The 21,770-nt window shown below is 36.7% G+C and overlaps 2 protein-coding genes across 2 annotated transcripts in view; both read right to left on the minus strand.

Annotated features, from left to right (window-relative positions):
• Positions 1-1,447: 1,447 nt before the first annotated feature.
• The window catches only part of LOC126284109 (mevalonate kinase), a 124,827-nt gene continuing 104,504 nt past the window's right edge, over positions 1,448-21,770 (minus strand). Inside the window, exons 2-5 of the mRNA XM_049982768.1 lie at positions 15,437-16,321; positions 13,613-13,850; positions 8,679-8,876; positions 1,448-2,569 (exon numbers count right to left, since the gene is read on the minus strand). Coding sequence (XP_049838725.1) covers positions 2,294-2,569; positions 8,679-8,876; positions 13,613-13,850; positions 15,437-16,011 — 1,287 coding nt within the window. The 5' untranslated portion in view covers positions 16,012-16,321 and the 3' untranslated portion in view covers positions 1,448-2,293. The remainder of the gene's footprint in view (positions 2,570-8,678; positions 8,877-13,612; positions 13,851-15,436; positions 16,322-21,770) is intronic.
• Positions 18,370-21,145, minus strand: LOC126284108 (dolichyl pyrophosphate Man9GlcNAc2 alpha-1,3-glucosyltransferase). The gene has a single exon (XM_049982767.1). The coding sequence runs from the start codon at positions 20,625-20,627 to the stop codon at positions 19,032-19,034; it is 1,596 nt and encodes a 531-aa protein (XP_049838724.1). The 5' UTR covers positions 20,628-21,145; the 3' UTR covers positions 18,370-19,031.

Below are 21,770 nucleotides of genomic sequence, written 5' to 3' on the forward strand. Positions count from 1 at the left end.
TAAACTTTTAATTAGAAGTCAGGCCACAGCGGCCAGGACCAGAGACAGTGGCCATGTGGCAGGAGTTGTAAGTATTTGAGTTTATTTCCGCAGGCCTTTTGACCGAAAGCTAAAATGTTGATTTCTTTTCAGTATGTCTATCTGTGACTCAGTGCCTCCTTTATGTGGTGAATAGCAATCTATCCTTTTCATAATATTGTTTTTAATTAGAATTATTGTGATATTAAGCTGACATGCCTATTACTGTCCAAAGATCTGTGGACAAATAAACAGCCAAGTATAAAATTACGATGAGACACAATGGCTGGGTCACATTAATGAGAACTAATCCTGGATTTTGGAACCTTTAATTCATTCCTTAAGACAGAGGGCAAATTTTGGAAAGTTGGGAAGAAGTGGCAATTGCTCAGACCATGGATCAGATTATCTAGCTGAATTTTGTATTAAAATTAGTAACACAATGCACAACTGAATAATGAAAGTTTCATACGTTTCAGGCCACAGTGATATTGATAGTGTTCTTTGAGTTGAACAATAAATTGAGCAATTTGAAAATATAAAAGTTTTATGAAACGAGCAAGAAGTTGCTCCATGAAGTTTAGCAAGCCTCTGCTAGACATCAAGATGGATTGGAAGTGTGAAGGACGTCTATCGCATACACACTAAAATAATTAAGTTGATGGGAACAATATTTACCACAGCAGGGGAAAGAGTTCCAAGAGACTAATGATGTGACTGACCATTACCTACTTGCACATAATCAAAGGGATGGGGATACATATGCACTCAAAACTGAAAGTTGAATTTCATTCTGTACACTCAGACTCTAGTTTCAATTTAAACATCTGCTTTGATAATAAAATTGTCTGCTACCTCCCTCAATGACTCCATGAATGTAAGCAATCTTATTGAATGCCACTTCATTAGTTACCTAATCTGCCCATCTCATCTTCAACATTCAGAAGCTTCTATTCTCTTCTTGTCTGTCCTGCTTATTGGTAAAATTCATACACAGCACAAATAAAATTTTGTACTTCACTTTGTGTCATTTATTTTAATCATGTCAGTTAAATTTATAATTTGCCTTGAATAATGAAATGGAAACATTTGATAGAAGGGATTCTTGCTTCAAGCATTTTATGCTACTACAAGAAACTTCAATTCTTCTATTTAATATAGTGAAATACTGCTAGATTTTTAATGCCATCCTGTGAATGCTATTAATCATATAATATTACATTTTTTAAAAAAATGTAATTTATCTTGTCACCATACTGCTAGCACTGCAATAAAAACACACAGATTTGGCACCATACGTTAAACCATTTTTCATCACATAGTAACATTGATGATTTGTGTATAGAACATAGTACACAAATTATATACCACAAAATTTTGTTCTTTACTAAAGGAAAAAATGTACACTGTATAAAAGAAAAAAATGCAATTAAAATAAATGCAGTTTATATGTAGCACGATTATTAGGTACATAAAGAGGTTTTCTAAATAAGTGTGATTTCTAGCTGGCTCCATGCACTCAGCTTTGCACATAAAAATATTTTTTTTTTCAAACTATTGCTAAGTATTTTTCTTTTTGTTCTTTGTCTGATACTGCAAATAACATAAATGTAACAATTCTCAAATGGTGAGCTCATAGATAAAATCCAAACATATACATGCCCAGTAGATAAACACATACATACCCAGTACATCATAATTAAGTAAATAACACAACAAAACTGAATACACATCAAAGGCAAAGAAATAACTGCTTGATGCAAACATCAAGTTATTCAAAGAATTAAATACACAAATATTTTAGCATGAAATTAATTGTTGATATTTTGCCAGGAGCATTTTTCTAGGATGTATCTCAAACATAAAAACCTGGAAAAAAATTAATAAAATTAAATAAATGACATTCTGCTTGAAAATAAGACATAAGTTTTATCAGAGGGGCAGATAAATTAATGTATTTGAAAAGCACCCGTTTCTCTGCAAATTTTACACCAGCACAAAAAAATTTCATCCCAAACTTCTTTATTCCTTTCTAATATTGTATATAAAATAGAAATTATAGACTCCAATTGATAAGCTACAGAGGATTTTCTACTAAATGAAAAACTTGCATCAACTGCAAGCATTTTGAATATTAATCCATATATGAGCATGATTGGTGCCAATTTACATGATAAATGATGATACATTTATAGTGGTTTGCTTCTATACATAAAGCACATTTAATATTTTGACAGTATGAAGTAACAGAAACATATATTTTACAGCAACAATATCAAATAGTGCCCTGCTCCTCCTGAAGCATAACACCTGGACCTGCAATCCCAGTTTCAGTGTAATGGAAATTATGCTGTGCAAGTAATCTTTTCAGCAGCTGAACTCTGTTGGCTTCTACTGATGGTGACAAAAACACAAAAGCATATCCTCCACCACCAGCACCAGTCAGCTTTGCATGTAATCCAGCATTTGCAGCTAACTGCACAACTTCATCAAGACGAGGATGAGATACTCCAAGAGCTTTCAACAGCGACTGATTTATGTCAACCAGTTCCTGAAATTAATTTTTTAAAGTTGTTTCACTTCATGAAGACTGGCCATGTAACAATAATAATTATAATATTATTATACTTCACACGAGGTTCAGTAAAACAAATGCCAACACATTCAATTCAGTGAAATAAATACACTCTTTGCTGTAAGTTCCTGCTACAGTCAAGTTTCCAAACTACTGTCAGGCACTGTATGTCACAGTGTATATAATTTAATGATAAGAGTGATTGAAGACAGCAGCTTGTGGTAGAAATAATGTGTAATGTTTTTTGGAAGCGTTAATGGTTCTTCCCTTTTTAGATATAAATCAATCACAAGGGCTCGTCAAACAGGTAGCAAGGCGAGGGGTACTCTAATATCTCCAGGTGTCATCTCTCTAGTATTTTCTGCATGTCACATTGAAAGCGTGGAATGTCAGATCCCTTAATCGGGCAGGTAGGTTAGAAAATTTAAAAAGGGAAATGGATAGGTTAAAGTTAGATATCGTGGTAATTAGTGAAGTTTAGTGGCAGGAGGAACAAGACTTTTGGTCAGGTAAATACAGGGTTATAAATACAAAATCAAATAGGGGTAATGCAGGAGTAGGTTTAATAATGAATAAAAAAATAGGAGTGTGGGTAAGCTACTACAAACAGCATGGTGAACGAATTATTGCGGCCAAGATAGACACAAAGCATCCACTTACTACCACTTACTACGGTAGTACAAGTTTATATGCCAACTAGCTCTGCAGATGATGAAGGAATTGATTAAATGTATGATGAGATAAAAGAAATTATTCAGGTAGTGAAGGGATGTGATAATTTAATAGTCATGGGTGACTGGAATTCAGGAGTAGGAAAAGGAAGAGAAGGAAACATAGTAGGTGAATAAGGATTGGGGGTAAGAAATGAAAGAGGAAGCCGTCTGGTAGAATTTTGCACACAGCATAAATTAATTATAGCTAACACTTGGTTCAAGAATCATGAAAGAAGGTTGTATACATGGAAGAACCCTGGAGATACTAAAAGGTATCAGATAGATTATATAATGGTAAGACAAAGATTTAGGAACCAGGTTTTAAATTGTAAGATATTCCCAGGAGCAGATGTGGACTCTGACCAAAATCTATTGGTTATGACCTGTAGATTAAAACTGAAGAAACTGCAAAAAGGTGGAAATTTAAGGAGATGGCACCTGGATAAATTGAAAGAACCAGAGGTTGTACAGAGTTTCAGGGAGAGCATAAGGGAAAAACTGACAGGAATGGGGGAGAGAAATACAGTAGAAGAAGAATGGATAGCTTTGAGGGATGAAGTAGTGAAAGCAGCAGAGGATAAAGTAGGTAAAAAGACGAGGACTAGTAGAAATCCTTGGGTAACAGAAGAAATATTGAATTTAATTGATGAAAGGAGAAAATATAAAAATGCAGTAAATGAAGCAGGCAAAACGGAATACAAACGTCTCAAAAATGAGATCGACAGGTAGTGCAAAATGGCTAAGCAGGGATGGCTAGAGGACAAATGTAAGGATGTAGAGGCTTATCTCACTAGGTGTAAGATAGATATTGCCTACAGGAAAATTAAAGAGACCTTTGGAGATAAGAGAACCAATTGTATGAACATCAAGAGCTCAGATGGAAACCCAGTTCTAAGCAAAGAAGGGAAAGCAGAAAGGTGGAAGGAGTATATAGAGGGTCTATACAAGGGCGATGTACTTGAGGACAATATTATGGAAATGGAAGAGGATGTAGATGAAATGGGAGATACGATACTGCTTGAAGAGTTTGACAGACCACTGAAAGACCTGATTCGAAACAAGGCCCCTGGAGTAGACAACATTCCATTAGAACTACTGACAGCCTTGGGAGAGCCAGTCCTGACAAAACTCTACCATCTGGTGAACAAGATGTATGAAACAGGCGAAATACCCGCAGACTTCAAGAAGAATATAATAATTCCAATCCCAAAGAAAGCAGGTGTTGACAGATGTGAAAATTACCGAACAATCAGTTTAATAAGCCACAGCTGCAAAATACTAACACGAATTATTTACAGAAAAATGGAAAAACTAGTAGAAGCTGACCACGACGAACATCAGCTTGGACTCCATAGAAATACTGGAACACGTGAGGCAATACAGACCTTACGATTAACTTAGAAGAAAGATTAAGGAAAGGCAAACCTACGTTTCTAGCATTCGTAGACTTAGAGAAAGCTTTTGACAATGTTGACTGGAATACTCTCTTTCAAATTCTAAAGGTGGCAGGGGTAAAATACAGGGAGCGAAAGGCTATTTACAATTTGTACAGATACAAGATGGCAGTTATACGAGTCGAGGGACATGAAAGGGAAGCAGTTGTTGGGAAGGGAGTAAGACAGGGTTGTAGCCTCTCCCCGATGTTATTCAATCTGTATATTGAGCAAGCAGTAAAGGAAACAAAAGAAAAATTCGGAGTAGGTATTAAAATCCATGGAGAAGAAATAAAAACTTTGAGGTTCGCCGATGACATTTTAATTCTGTCAGAGACAGCAAAGGACTTGGAAGAGCAGTTCAACGGAATGGACAGTGTCTTGAAAGGAGAATATAAGATGAAAATCAACAAAAGCAAAACGAGGATAATGGAATGTAGTCAAATTAAGTCGGTTGATGCTGAGGGAATTAGATTAGGAAATGAGACACTTAAAGTAGTAAAGGAGTTTTGCTACTTGGGGAGCAAAATAACTGATGATGGTCGAAGTAGAGAGGATATAAAATTAAGGTAGTGAGTATCCATTTCCCGAGGAAAAATGTCTACAAAGTGACCTGGAAAACACCAGAAAGAAATGAAGCAAATCAAATAGACCATAATTGGTACCGAAGACACAAGCATCTGGCAAGGGAAATGTGTGCTCTTTTTGAGGAGCTAAATCAGATTCTAGCAGTTACCTAGCAGGAGGCAAAATGAGGCAGAAACATGCTGTAGCTGCCAAAGGAAGTAGTACCAGAGTAAAGAAATGGAATATAGAACAATTCAAAGATAGGTCCACTGTTCAATAGTATCAGAATGGACTGAGACAGGAGTTACAAACAAAAGATTATTAAGACAATATAGACAAAGAATGGAACTCAATCAAAATTGCCATTCTGACAACAGCGCATTAAATACTCAGGGAAACACCGAGACTAAGTACTGAAGACTGCTATGGTGAATGTAGACAGGCAGTGGAACAGAGAAAGGAAGCAAGACTAAAGTGCTTACAGTGAAAGACTATATCAAATTAAGCATTTTATAATGAAAAGAGAATAGAAGCAACAAGGGCATGTAGCAGAAAAAAAGGAAGCCATAAGGAGAAAGGCAGAGGAGATGGAAGAGCACTATCCAGTAATGACAGCAGAATACTTCATATGAAAATTATAGAAGGAACTCAAGAACATAGACCAAAGATAACAGCATGTAAGGACAAAGAGGAAAATTTGCTGACATACAAACAAGACGTTCTAGACAGATGGAGAGAATACTCAAGGGAATTCTGGATGGCAATCATATCAGGAGTGTGCAGCCACTCTGTTACGCTGTAGATCCAGAGATATATGAACCAACATTAGAGAAGGTAGATCATAATCTAAAAAAAAAAACTCCAAAGCACCAGGAACTGATGGAAAAACTGCAAAACTATTGAAAAATGGGGGAACTGGTCTTCATGAGTGAATCCACAAATTTATGAAGTTGATATGGAATCAGAAAAGAATCCCAAAAGGGTGGATCTTAGGGGTAATCCAACCAATCCATAAGAAAGGAGACAAGACTTCTTGTTTGAATTACCATGGAATTGCCCTGCTGAATGTAACCTATATGATTCCCTCTGGCATTACCTACAACAGGCTAGTTCCATATGCAGAAGAGATTCTAGGACAATGTCAGTGTGGATTTTGGCCTAATAGGTCAACAACAGATCAGGTATCTGTGCTGAGGGAAATACATGAAAAAGCATTTGAGTATTATATTGAACTTCATAACCTCTATGTATAGCTAACACGTGGTTAAAGAATCATAAACGAAGGTTGTATACATGGAAGAATCCTGGAGATACTAGAAGGTATCAGATAGATTATATAATGGTTCGACAGAGATTTAGGAACCAGGTTTTAAATTGTAAGACATTTCCAGGGGCAGATGTGGTCTCTGACCACAATCTATTGGTTATGAACTGTAGATTAAAACTGAAGAAACTGCAAAAAGGTGGGAATTTAAGGAGATGGGACCTAGATAAACTGAAAGAACCAGAAGTTGCACAGAGTTTCAGGGAGAGCATAAGGGAACACTTGACAGGAATGGGGGAATGAAATGCAGTAGAAGAAGAATGGGTAGCTCTGAGGGATGAAGTAGTGAAGGCAGCAGAGGATCAAGTAGGTAAAAAGACGAGGGCTAGTAGAAATCCTTAGGCAACAGAAGAAATATTGAATTTAATTGATGAAAGGAGAAAATATAAAAATACAGTAAATGAAGCAGGCAAAAGGGAATACAAACATCTCAAAAATGAGATCAACAGGTAGTGCAAAATGGCTAAGCAGGGACGGCTAGAGGACAAATGTAAGGATGTAGAGGCTTATCTCCCTAGGGGTAAGATAAGTACTGCCTACAGGAAAATTAAAGAGACCTTTGGAGAAAAGAGAGCCACTTGTATGAATATCAAGAGCTCAGATGGAAACCCAGTTCTAAGCAAAGAAGGGAAAGCAGAAAGGTGGAAGGAGAATATAGAGGGTCTATACAAGGGCGATGTACTTGAGGACAATATTTTGGAAATGGAAGAGAATGTAGATGAAGATGAAATGGGAGATACAATATTGATGCTGACAGTTGATCAGGACAGACTTAGAAAATTTGTAGGAAAAATGTTTCCAACTTGCATTATTCTCTGGGTTACAAACTAATAGTGAACAGTCACATAACCAAAACTATCGAACTCTCTCTCTCTCTCTCTCTCTCTCTCTCTCTCTCTCTCTCTCTCTCTCTTTTCATTAACATTGTTTCTCAGAGAACACACAAAACCACTCTCCAATATTTGGCTCATCCAGTGTGCCACCCGTCTCGTCAGCAGGAAAACCCATACAAATCTCACAATGTAATTGTAAACTATACCCAAGGCTGAATGGCACGGACGTAAAAGGTATACTCTTGTAAAATTGAACAATTCTTATAAGAATAAAAACTCCATATAGTCTTACGCATAAACTAAAATTTACTGCTAGTTCCTTTCTTCACTCATATGTAAATTAAAATTCTGTGAAGTCAGATGAATCTTTTTGAAATGTGCAGTATTTAAGACTGAGCAAGTCAAAGAGTTTTAAAGCATCTACAGAGAACACATTACACTTCAGAATTCTACAGTGCATCATGATGTCCCCTTACTGCTACAGGAAAGAACAACATATTGAGTTTTATGGCTTGTCAACAGGACAGTCTCTTAGAAAAGGATGTGTGAAGCACCAGCCACGGCACATTTAAGAGGCTCGCCTGACGACTGTCTGCACTGAGTTAAGGAAATCATGCATAATCTAAACACACATAACTACTTGGCAATTTCAGTCTGTAAAGAGAAGCCTGAGTCTTAACCATCATTGTTTTTTCAGGCTCATAATAGTGGTTCATTTGTGGTGAGGGTTTTCACTCTTGCTAAATTCAATGAGCTGACACGTCTTATGTCAGAGACTGTAATACATTTTGCTCTACATAAAAATTATATTGACTGCATGACAGAACAAAATGCAGTTCCAAAAATTAATTAAACAAGACACAGGCCAAATGGTCATAAGTAGAGAAATATATATGTAACATAAATACAGTAGTCGCATCAAATCACAATGAAAAGGTTATTTTAGATACTAACACTGACATACAAATTTGACAATGAAATGTGAAAGTACATTGGTTGCTAACTTCTTCGGTGTAAATGTACAACAAGCTTACAATTACTACGATGTGCAACAACCTGGTTAAAGTTGAACTTGCTATATGTGCTTCTGCTGGAGAAGTCAATAATGCTATATTGCACAAAACTTGTCTTTATATTCTACAAAATAACAGAAAAACATTTCTTGAAATTCTTGCAAACTGCTCTTTACCTGCATATATAATGAAAAATACATACCTCCAATAATGACATGCTAGTAGAAAATATATCTCCAGCAGCGCACATGTCATTCAGTACTGCTACAACTTCAACAGCAACAGATCCCATAGCATCAAGAATTGAAGAGATAACACTGTTTAGGCGCTTTTGCTTTTCAGCAACACTAGCAACAAGTTGCAAAGTATTTCTTGGTACACCAGTATCAATGAGAAGAACCTAAAAATGTAAGATGATAAAATTTCAAAACTAAGCTGCAACAATATGCTCATAATACGTATATGATTAACATACAACTGAAACAGTTTACTAGACTTGTTGTATCAACATTACAAACTAATGGACACACACTTACAAAATGCAGGTGTTTTGTCACATCTAATTTGCACAGCTTCACCCATTTCATCACTTGTCTTTGATGCAGTATATCTAATTCTCTTAGTAAGAAGAGCATAAGACCATCAGTATGCAAAATTAAATGGAAATGCAATTTATTTAATTAGGCAAACACTACTCGAAGTCACTTTTTGAAACTGAGTAAACATCCTGCACATCAAAAATGTGACAGTATCTTATGTTAAATTCTAAGCTTTTGTGTGTTACACTTATCAATTAGCATTGATAACTTGTTAACTTATACAGGCTTTCTTAACTTATACAGGATCACCTCAGATATGCTGATGCACTGGTGTAGTTTAGCTAGCATTTGTAACACGATTAAATATGAGGCCTTTTCTAGCCCCAAGCCCCAATAGAGTGCACTACACAAAGGAATGAAAATAAGTGAATATGTTTATTTACAACTGGATCACAACAAACAATTTTAGTCTACAATTTAGTCACATATTGTGCACCTGTAAACACATGAAAGGACTGGAAACAAACAGCAATGATACCGTATTAAATTAATTTCCAGATGTACAGTTTCTAGAGTGTCATCTTGCTTAACAAATTATGCTGTCAAAAGAAACAGATGACAGACAATCAGACAAGATATAACACATAATATAACACTCATTTAGTTCATTTTGATGTCATAAGTATGCTGTTGTTGTGTTGGTGGTCTTCAGTCCAGAGACTGGTTTGATGCAGCTCTCCATGCTATTCTATCCTGTGTAAGCTTCACATCCAAGTAACTACTGCATCCTACATCCTTCTAAATCTGCTTAGTGTATTCATCTCTTGGTCTCCCTCCACAATTTTCACCTTCCAACACTAACTTAGTGATCCCATGATGCCTAAGAACATGTCCAATCAATCAATCACTTCTTCTAGTCAAGTTGTGCCACAAATTCCTCTTCCCCCAATTCTATTCAGTACCTCCTCATTAGTTACATGATCTATCCATCTAATCTTCAGCACTCTTCTGATATAGTATAACTGAACTGTATCAAACCTTCAACTGCTCTTCCTGATCTTCATCTGTGAGATGAGAAAGACATTTCAGGAAGCTATGCGCAGTGAGCTAATGGCTGGGAAAAAGCTATTAACAGTTTTCAGTCAAAATATCTTGCACGAAGACCACTACATGAAGATGTAAATTGTCATATAGAATGCCCAGGTATAAATATGCTCATCTCTCGATGTATTCTCAAGTCTTGCCACAAACACCTAAGACATGATGATCAACATCAGCATGGCCTCAATGTGGCTTGTCATCTGCCCAGGTTTTCTTTTTTTTCTTCTCAAGCTGAAGCAGGGTTCTACAAATAACAATAAATGCCAGATACTTTTTGATCATAGGCATAAAACCAACGTGTATTATCAGTGGCAATCATAGAAGTCTATATTTTTTTGAACTTGTTACTGGAATTCTCTGCAGATCTCCAAGTGACACTGCTTCTGCTAAGAAAGCAGTTGTTGAAGTACGTACAAACTCCACTGTAGTCCTCTATCATTCTGCTGTTTTGATAGAATTCATTACTGCATTTTAAAAATGTCTTGGATAGTGTATGTTTCAGATTCAGATCCCCCATTTTATGCAACAATTACAGGTAAGATACCAATTGCAGGTTATCCCAAACAATGACTATCAACAATCAGTGTTCAGCTGTTTGTGATAAGGCTACACCAGTCTTAAATGCTGTGTGAATGCACGCCAAAAGCTCATGTCTTTTTTTTTATTTGCTTTTAATTTCTGGAATTCTTTCTCTGTAATTTAAAATGAGCTATACAGAAGAGCCTTTGCATACTATCACTTTTTAGGGTTCTGTACCTCAGTTGGTAAAAATGGCATCCTTATAGAATCACTTTGTCAATTAAGTCTTTTTTCCCAGCCAAGAAGTCAAATACACATATAAAAAAAAAGTTCTGCATTACCCCGGTTACCAGAACTCCTGAAGATAGACATTTACTGTGGATATTGCATCACAGACACAGTCCCTTTCACTATTCAGAGATGTCACTAAACCCGCAAAAAAGATGTAAACATCCATGATGAGCAGCGCCTATTAGACAGCTGATCAGTTCCAGTCATTCCATCAGGAAGCAGGTAGATGGCTCATGTTGTCTGTTGTTCAAGCACACCTAGACGGTCAATACCATGGATCGATCGCATCTGCATTGTTACTTTGTGCCAGGGAGGGCTCTCAACAAGGGAAGTGTCCATGCGTCTCAGAGTGAAACAAAGTGATGATGTTCAGACATGGAGGACAGACAGAGAGACAAGAACTGTCAATGATGTGCCTCGCTCAGGCCGCCCAAGGGCTACTACTGCAACAGCAACGCCACCATGTTGAATAATGTTTTTCCTGCAGCCACAGGATGTTGTGTTACAACTCAAACTGTGCGCAATAGGCTGCATGATGCACAACTTCACTCCCAATGTCCATGGTGAGGTCCATCTTTGCAACCACAACACCATGCAGTGTGGTACATATGGGCCCAAAAACATGTCAAATGGAATGCTCAGGATTGGCATCACTTTCTCTTCACCAATGAGCATCGCATATGCATTAAACCAGACATTTGTCGGAGACGTATTTGGAGGCAACCCGGTCAGGCTGAACGTCTTAGAGACACTCACTGGGCAGTGAGTGCAGCAAGGTGAAAATTCCCTGCTGTTTTGGGGTGACATTATGGGGGGCCGACATATGCTGCTGGTAGTCATGGAAGGTGCCATAATGGCTGTACAATATGTGAATGCCATTATCCGATCGATAGTGCAATCATATCGGCAGCATATTGGTGAGGCATTTGTCTTCATAGATGACAATTCGGACCTCCATAGTGCACATCTTGTGAACGACTTCCTTCATGAAACAACATCACTTGACTACAGTGGCCAGCATGTTCTCCAGACATGAGCCCTGTCGAACAGGCCTGGAATAGATTGAAAAGGGCTGATTATGGATGATGTGACCCACCAACCACTCTGAGGGATCTACGCCGAATCGCCATTGACGAGCGGGACAATATGGACCAACAATGCCTTGATGAACTTGTGGATAGCATGCCACGACGAATACAGGCACGCATCAATGCAAGAGGACGTGCTACTGGGTATTAGAGGTATGCAATGAGTGGTTTTCATGAGCAGTGAAAAGGGTGGAAATGATGTTTATGTTTATCTCTCTTCCAATTTTCTATACAGGTTCCACAGCTCTCACAACTGAGGTGACGCAAAACTTTCTTTGGTGTGTGCGTAAATAAATTGTACCAAAAGAAGCAAAGCAGTATCTTTGAGTTTTTAATGCACACAGCAGAATCAGTAAATCCGTATAGCTTAGCAAAGTAAATTCAGTGTTAATTTTTATTCATAAAAGTAACATTGTGGTGCTCAATTCAGTCACTGACATAAAATTCTGAAAAACCTTCTACTACTGAAGTTAAGAAAAAACTAATAGTGTCATCTATGGTATTTTGGTGTACTACAAAATGAACAATGCCATCTGTTAGTTATATGGTGTACTTACACTTTGATTTCATGTCAAGAAACTAAACATCCGAACTACTAAGCTGAGCAGAATCCTAGAACTTTAAATATGGTATTTTTTCCATGATTTAATTTTGATAAAATAAAGCCTATTTGATTCCTCAAGCTTCACACAAGTTACCTGTAAAAACTCTATGCAAATTTGTCTAGTAGTTTTTTGAGATTAGCATGTTCAAACAGGCAGACATAACAGTGTTACAGTTTTATTATTAGTATCAATACAACTTTTTACAGACTTGCCTCTTTAGCAAGACAATGATTCTCAAACCATAAACTCTTGACACACAACAGTAGAAATATGTTCACAATGAACATTGGGACTACATTCTGCAAACTAAATTTTTGGGCATAAATGTTAACAAATATACTGAACTGCAGCTACCATATGTCTCCCCATATATCACTCTTGAATGAGAAACAAATTTACTCATAATCAATCATTTGTACACAGACCTTAAAATTTTGTAAAATTTTGGAAAGCATATGATACTGCATGACACTTACGTTACTCATTAATGTCACTATTTTAGCCTATCATTACTAGACTATACTGCAATGACTGACTGAACAGATCACCTTTCATAATTTAGATCAAGTTATGAGGGGTTAATTGCTAAATGTTTGATTTTTTGGTCTTTCTCAGTGAAGGAAATCTATAGTAGTTACAAGGAATTCAACCACAATGGCTATGCAGTCTTACATGGGAAAATGACTGTGTTCAGATACCTACTCAGATGAACAGGAGCAACAAACCTGCAGCCATTGTGATGAAAGGTAAAATAAACTGTCCATAGCAGAACACACTGCCAATTAGAGTACAGCATTTTCAATAGTAGGTTTACACTTGCTGCCACTTGAATAGTCCCACTCTATACCAGCTCATCTCTCTTAAAGGTAATCTGTTGTCAATTAACCCTTTACTATCTTATCTATATAGGATCCAATATTTTTTATTATCATAATACACAACAAAATTTACATCACAAAGCAGTGATTTAAAAGAGGTCATCAGAGCCCATACCTTCAAGTTAGAGGGCATTAAAATTGATACTGGCTTCTTTCCTTTGCAAAACTGGACAGCAGAGCCATAAGTGCAGACACTATTATCCAATCCAGATGGTTTTCCATGCATTACTACCTCACTGATGAAAGCCCATTGTGACACCACACTCATTTCTTCAGAAAGAGAACGGGGAGCTTGCGATGGACAGTAGCCATGTCTTGATATATTACCACTGGTTCGGCCTAGTTGTTGGGCCCTGTGTGATAAAAACAAGAAATATATACTCGTACTAACACACTATTTTTAAGAAAGGGAACAGATTTACATCCAATATATGTTGCGAGGCACTGTGAACCAAATAACTGCTGTCAGCAGTATTAATTTCAGGAGCAGTCATCTTGCTGTCTGCACTGTACTTAAATGGAACCACATATTAAGAAGTATATCGGCTGAAATGCAAAACTGACTGAAATGAGCATTACCAAATGTATTATAGGCATGTCTATTTCACTGATGCTCAACGACTCCATCTGCAAATGCAGAGGAGAGATTCACAATTAACACTGTAATAACCAAAAGTATTTTGATCAGACTGGTGATTAGAAGTAAACTATAAAGATAAGTAATTAGATGCAAAATGCAAAGGTCATGAATAAGGGCATATACGTATCTCTGAAATTTGAGCGACTATGTTGTAAAATCTACCACACACCTGCAAACATAATCTGACTAGTAGTTCTATGATATTTGTGCAATTGCTAACAAGCCTTCCCTGAGAATGAGTGGCTGTAGTAAAACTGCTTGCACTGCCGATACCCTTCAATGGAATAACCATTTCACATCCAGCTCCTTTGTGTACTTTTAAGAAACAGGTGTTTCAGAATTCCAAAGATGGGAAATGTCTCCCCAGCATATACATGGGCTATCAGTCTTATCTTAACGTAAGTTGGCCACATTTTCATTTCTCCAGTCTCTGTATTTTTCTTTTGATTCTGTGTTACACCTGTGTTTCTGCATCAGAGTATTTTTTTCCATCTTGTAATTTCTCTCATAGTTCTATGCTTTGATCATTCCTATCACACACATGTATTGTTTAACAGTTTTCTCCAAATATGTGTGCAACTAATTTGATTGGATCCTCTTGTTTAATTTACATCAACAGAGTAATATTTGGTTCATTTATTAGTTAAAGAGTTTGATCTATCATTTTATTATTAATGAGACTAGGGTACTAGTGACTAATAACAATGCTGACAGAGTGAAATATCAGGTTTCTAGATGTTTATCAAACACAATATACAATGCAAGTATCAACAGTTTTTAGAGCAAAATTGCTGGTTCTTAAATGTCATCATGGGGTGAGGAGGGCAGGTGAGGGGGGGGGGGGGGGGGGGGGAGAATACTCTATGCTGCTGCAAATTAAAATGGCAAGAGTCTATGTCTGTGTGTCAGTCCAGCACAAAGTTTCAAACTATTAAGTATCTTCATTACTCTCACTGCTTCAAAAATGCAAAAGTAAACTGACTGAATCACTTCCACTCAGTACACAAGCTAGGGAAGAAATTATACATTTATCAGTGCTAAGAGAAGCTTTCCTCTACAGCACAGCAGTAAAAAACAACTATTAACACTCAAAATATAGTTAAATCTGTAAAAAATTTTACAGAGTTGCACATGCAAAACATTTACTTTAACTTTCTGTAAATAAAGAATAAAAAATATATTTTCTGTGCAACAAACTAGACTGTCAATTTACAAATCCAGTTGCAGATTAAAATCTAAAGTTTGAATGTCTACAATAATATTTGAAAGCAATGACAATAAGCTGCAATAGCAAAATACCTGTTTCGTAAGAACTCCACCAATGCTCCAGAAAGAGAAACACCATAGGCTGCAGAACTACCAAGCCCTGCACGCATTGGCACATCAGACTCCACACGGATAAGGAGGCCGCCGAACCGTGTCAACTGACCCTCCAAGTCTACTCCCAGAAGCATCCCAACAAACAGCATTAGGAATGCTGTTACAGAGTACTCTTGCTCTTCATTTGAATGCACCAAGTTATATTCTGAAGTAAGTGAAGATATGGTTTCCTTTAGGAGATTCAAATTAACACCTTCAGGACATCGCCAGGAAAATTCATATGGTGGAATCTGAAGTATGCTGTTTGGATGGCTAGCCATGCTCTCAATCTTTTCAAACAGGCCATCAAAAGTCACATTGACGTCCAACTGTGGTAATTCCAGTCTGACAGTGCCTTTCGACTCAGAAATTTCTTGCACACAGGCTCTTGTCCGTACACCTAAAGTGGCTGCCACAGCTGGTTTCCCATATACAACTGAGTGTTCTCCAAAGAGAATCACTTTCCCTGGAGCTGAGACAGAATAACTGAACTGTCTGTGAGTAGAATTCTCCATTACTGCCAGACTGAAGTGCACAACAAAACTGCTCCACTCAGGTAACCTTTACATCTGCTTGACAAAGGTATGTAAAGTAGGACTGATGTTGCTGGGCAGATAACTACCAGGGCATGACCTATGAACTCGCCATTTATTTAAATAAGCCTACATTAAATACAAACGTAAATTACAACATTGTTCAATAATGACACCTATTGAACAAAAAGATTATGTAGATTTCTGTTCCTGCCACTGCTTTGTTGTTAATGTCTTCTGTGAGAAAGCATGTATTGTTTTCAGTTCCTCTTCAAGTACTGAATTGACCAACCTGAAGAAAAAGCCAAACATTATAATCATCTACTTGCCAATAACAATGATACGATGCAAACAACAAAGAAAACAAAGCAATAGTTTGTATCTTCCTTAATGAATTTGCAATTCACTTAGTTTTGACAAACTGCTCGCAAGTAGTAGATTTTTCAAACAGAGTTATTATATTAATAGTCTTTTATTCCCACAGACTGTGTCTTGTACAAACACCTGGGCAAATTAGAGAGACAAGAGCTTTGGATAGTTAGATCAACATATAATTTAGTACAAGTAATTTCTATCCAGCACAACAGATAGCAGGTAGCCTTTTACTTAAACACACCTGTGCCTTTGAAGAAGAGGCTTCCCTTCAAATTTATCTGACACTATTAGAACACTAAATTTGGCACCACAACCATCAGATTCATCATGAACTTCCTGAAACAACAATAATTAATACCTTGAAACAAAGAATATAATGCTAATAACATAAAATAAATAATACTTAGCACTTGTCAAATGCTATACATTAACAAGATAGGAAAGTTCAAATTTTTATACTACTAAGAAATAAAAAAGGAATTCCACTTAAATGTGATATGAGCTTTCCAATAGCTTAACCAATGCAAGCATCAGCTACATGCATGGCTGTTTCATTTGGTGAGAAGGCAAATAATACTCCTTTTCAGTTCTGGAAGTAATCCCCCGGGCTTCTAGCTCAGCCATTTCTAGGCAGTATACTTCCTTCCACCAGTGTTAGTTCAGGAAAGAATGTACGAGATCTTCTGTGAAGCTTGAAAGGTAGGAGAGGCACTTAACAGCACTGAGAAAGGGTTGTAAATTGTTCCTCATTAACTCATTCAGTAAGAACACTACCTACAAAATCTAACATTCTGGGACGAAGTTCCCTAGCAACATAGCTTAAATCTGACACAAATTGTTAAATTACATGCAACACATTAAGAAGCAATAGTAGCATGCACTCCCAAATCACAGATACATAATACGGTATGAAGTCATCAGTCTGCAACCCATTTCTTTCTCTTTAATCTACATCAAATGTATCAGCTGATCTCTGGGTAAATGGCAAGGCAAGTTGGTATATGCTCCACATGGGAAAGTGTTTTTACTACTGATACTCCACAAAAAATCATATTTGTGGAATACTATACAATTGTTTGTTTGCGTCAAATCACATGCATAACAACATAATCACTGCACGATCATCAATATGTGCTCAAACTGTATGCACTAAACACTAGAATGACTGTTGGCTGAACTGTGACAAGCCATATAAGCTCTTCCTACTGTACACTTTCCCCTTCACCCATCCACCCTCTTGTAAGTACACTACTAGTAAATAATTGTAACGGTAGCAGCTTCCTAAAGGTTTGTAAGTGTTTAATGATTACTTCACGGCACACACCAATTTAATTTTTGCACTCACGAAGTCCCAACACCTGGAATTGTTTCAGACAACACTTCACACTGTAAGTTGCAACAACACGATTAGTTATACTTTCTGCATTTTATAACTAACCTTTACAGACTTCATGTCTAATACCATGGTGACTATGCAACACGTTAATTAAATTTTAAGTTTCACCCATTACAACAAAATGTTCGATTGCTTAATGGGAGTGTTAAAATCACACTAATAATAAACAAAAACTACAAATTATTTATGACACAGAAATTAAAAATTCTGTAAGCCAGAAACCTTTCACAGTTTAAACACATCACTGATGTATTATGAAAAATATATTCATTCTGCTCTTGCTGCCACGTACACAAAGACTGACCTCTGTACAGTACCTTGGTCAAAATAAATTCCTGCCATGTTAAATTTATTGTAGCCTATACTGAAATCTTCAAAGCTGTTACTTTCCTTTCTCGTATTTAAGTTAGCACACAGAGGTTGTTGCAAAGCCAGATTACTCTCCCCATATACTATGCAGCTAGAAACTTGAGATTTTACATCAGATATAATGAGTTACTTTTTGAACACTGAACATCTTAACTAAAAGGGGGAAAAGCAAAGGCTATAATAAAATGTCACACTGCATAATTTCCATAACAATAACATTTAATTCATTTGGCGTATTTACATAATTGTACAGCCTTTTATGTATGTACACAACAATAATGCAGTATAAAAATAATTTTAGGTACAGAATGCTTTGGTCCAGCATATATATCAAAATTAACTTTGACACACAAATCTGCCCATCAGCTACAAAAGTGCCCTAAACTACTGAGATCAACACACTTCAATGGCGTTTCAAATTAAAAGACAAAATAAAACAAGATTTTTATGTACTACTCTTACAAACTAGAAGGTAACATGTGATTTGCGCTAGTGGCAAACTCCAGAACACTGTACATCAATATAAAACTACACAGATAACTTTGTATTCCTGAAAAAGTCCCATAGAAAAGTAAATAATTACCAGCAATCCACATGAAATATCAAATGCAAGTTTCTCATAGTCTTTTTCCACAGGGCTTCACCTATCTGTTCATAAACGTCAAATCCACCAATTATTACAATATTCAAAATTTATTACTGTGATTAAAAAAACTAAATAATTGATCAAATAAGAATTGGTGATTGTTTTGCCCTCACAGAATGTACCGTAATAGAGAAATTCCGTGTAACAAGTTTTACTAAAACCTTAACAGTGAACAGTAAATAATTTTTTTAGAATAGGTATCACAAAATTCAATGATTAATCACATTTCAAACAAACATGGGTGTCTGGTGATATTTGGCGATACATGAAATACAAAAAGAAGAGCAAGAAGTGAGCACATGAATACACAGACACAATAAGGGGAAATAAATCAGGATACTTCTGGGGTGGCTTTATAAATATGCTACAGACAGTTAATACAACACAACCGATTATTGAAGCCATAAATGCATAACTAAGCCATTTTTCATTTGACAACTGTTTCTTCAATTTCACTTTCGTCTGTGATTTCTGATTCACATTACTCTTTGATACTACAGGTCCACTGTCAGATTTCAACCTCATCCCATCACAACCAAATTCTATGTCAACAATAACTATTACGGACATGAAATAGAATATTGTTAATGCTACAAATGGTATAAGAACATTATCTTTCAATATTAATGGCAACATACTAAAATTTGACACTAAAAGAAACCAAAATACTGGGAATGGTTCAATTGGAAAATACAGAATAGCAGGAATGGCTGCAAGGAGGATGCTTTTTTCATGGACATGGAAAGAAAACAGGAAAAATGCAAGTGAAGAATTAATTAGTGCCAACAAAAATTTATTTTTTTCTGGGTGTAGCAAAAGATCAAGGCAGCTAGGTGTTACAGCAAGTAAAGTGGAAACGAGGCAAATTTTTGCCATAATCAGATGGTCCACATTCCGGAGTTTGTATACAATGTTTAAAGCACACCACACATTCGCTACTTTGTCTTCAAAAACACCACGATACAATGGGAAAAGACGGCGAAGAACTTGCAAGATCACATCTACATTACTAAGAAATGGAACCCAAACTAAAATAAAAGTTGGGATTACAACACTTGCAATACACAGTAATTTTTTTACTGCTAGCAGTTTTTTCTTCGTCGATAAACAAACTCCTAACATGTAGCAGAAAAAAGGCAATGAATGGTATAATTCCATTTGCTTGTAATTCAATGCCAAACAGAATGCCATTGCCGCAACCAGCAGTTTACTTTGAAGCAATGCAGCAACAGCTGCAACCATAAATCCCAGAGAGACTCCATTGTATTGAAAGTGTCCATGGTCAATAAGTATAATACCAGGATAAATTAGTGCTAGAAACAGTTCAGCAACATATGTGTCATGCCTTGCCTTCTGGCTGTTTGGTTTATTAAATTTGTTTATCTGGCCTCTGCTTTTTTCTGAAAAATAACAGCACAGCGCAGGTATATACACAAGGAGATCTGCTACAACTACAGTTGCTCTCATAAATAACTTGTGTTCATAGCTTTCGTAACCACGTGAGACCTTCAGGGCCACAAATTCCGGATTTATGTATCGAGCTACATAGCCGCAAATTAAGCTGTGGTAAGCTGTCAGTGGGGGATAGTCAAGCCCCCAGTACTGTAAGTCATTGTTGGAAGTGTTAAAGTACCACTCTTTCGTAGGCAGATTCAAAGTGATTTCCATCCAATGTCTTTGAGCTTCATAGTCGCCGAACATAGGCGGTTTATTTTGTCCTGAGTAAGAAAACAATGAGACGCACCATCGTAAAAAGATCGCCACAGAGACGACCAAAATCAAACAAACACGTCTACTAACTCTGTCTGTCATTTTCAAAGCTGGAAAATTTCTGTAAGTGAGTCTCAATCGTGAAGCTTCCACCGGCAGGACGCTTTAACACTGGTGTTCTTGAACAAGAATGTTACTTACAACATATGATGCTTCAAGTTCTTTAATTAATTTCGATTTAATATATTCTTCTGTATAAACCATCTTACACCAACAATTACAGAAGTGCAGAAATCCTGAAAGCACGGCGCATGCAAAGCTCAAATCAGTCGTTGTGGTGCAGTGAATACACGTTGCCACAACCCCACGCGCGCGCACTACTTCGTCTGCAACTATTTGCAGGTCTGCCAACATTGTGGACACAGTTTAATTAAGAGACAGTTTGTGATAGAAAATTTTTCTCATTTTAGACTCATTATAAATCTTAAGCTGTGCGGTTATATGGCTGTGAGGCTAAGAGAAAGAAGGTCGATTCACGCTCGATGGAAAAATACAAATAACAAAATATTCCACAATGAGTTTCATCACATACCGGCCGTAAACAGAGCGCAAGGAAACGTCAAGGTCAAGGTTGCACAGTTTTGGCGCTGTTGCTAACATAGGAAGTTAACCTATTTTAGCCGCTTTCATTTGCGTTATGCGAGTGCATATTGTATTTTTGGTCCTTCTTATTCTTTATTTTACTATTTTGCTTATGTTTTGACGCCACACTGTAAATATTCCACAGGAACTAGTGTACTTTTTAGTAAGCGATCTTTATCCAGAGAAGCTAAACATCTTTTATATTTTTATTTTATTTTATTGTCTTTTAGCATACAAACTTTTTAACCATCACAATTTAAATGTATTGATAAACATATACGCTGCAAGGTAACAAATGATATTATTCATTCATATAGTATGTCCTCAGGTCGAGATTGTTGTACTTTTAATACAAAGACACAATAGATAACTAGCCACTTAGTTGTTAATTCGTTTCTTTAGTTAAGTTCAGTGGTCAAAATTCCGTTTAAATTTTTATGTCTTCTTTAGCTGTAAATCTGGATATCGCGTCGTAGGTCTTACTGGTTGTGCCTCTGAGAATTTCGATCGTGCAAACTGGTTGGCAGTGACCAAGTCTTAAGGGGTCCTTTAAAAGGCTGACTCTGCCTCTCTCACAATGTCTACACAGAAATAAGATATTAT

This window comes from Schistocerca gregaria, chromosome 8 (genome assembly GCF_023897955.1).
Source record: "Schistocerca gregaria isolate iqSchGreg1 chromosome 8, iqSchGreg1.2, whole genome shotgun sequence".
Taxonomy (NCBI): domain Eukaryota; kingdom Metazoa; phylum Arthropoda; class Insecta; order Orthoptera; family Acrididae; genus Schistocerca; species Schistocerca gregaria.

Excerpts from the sequence above, each read along its gene's own strand:
- LOC126284108 (XM_049982767.1), bottom strand. The coding sequence starts at position 20,627 with ATGACAGACAGAGTTAGTAGACGTGTTTGTTTGATTTTGGTCGTCTCT.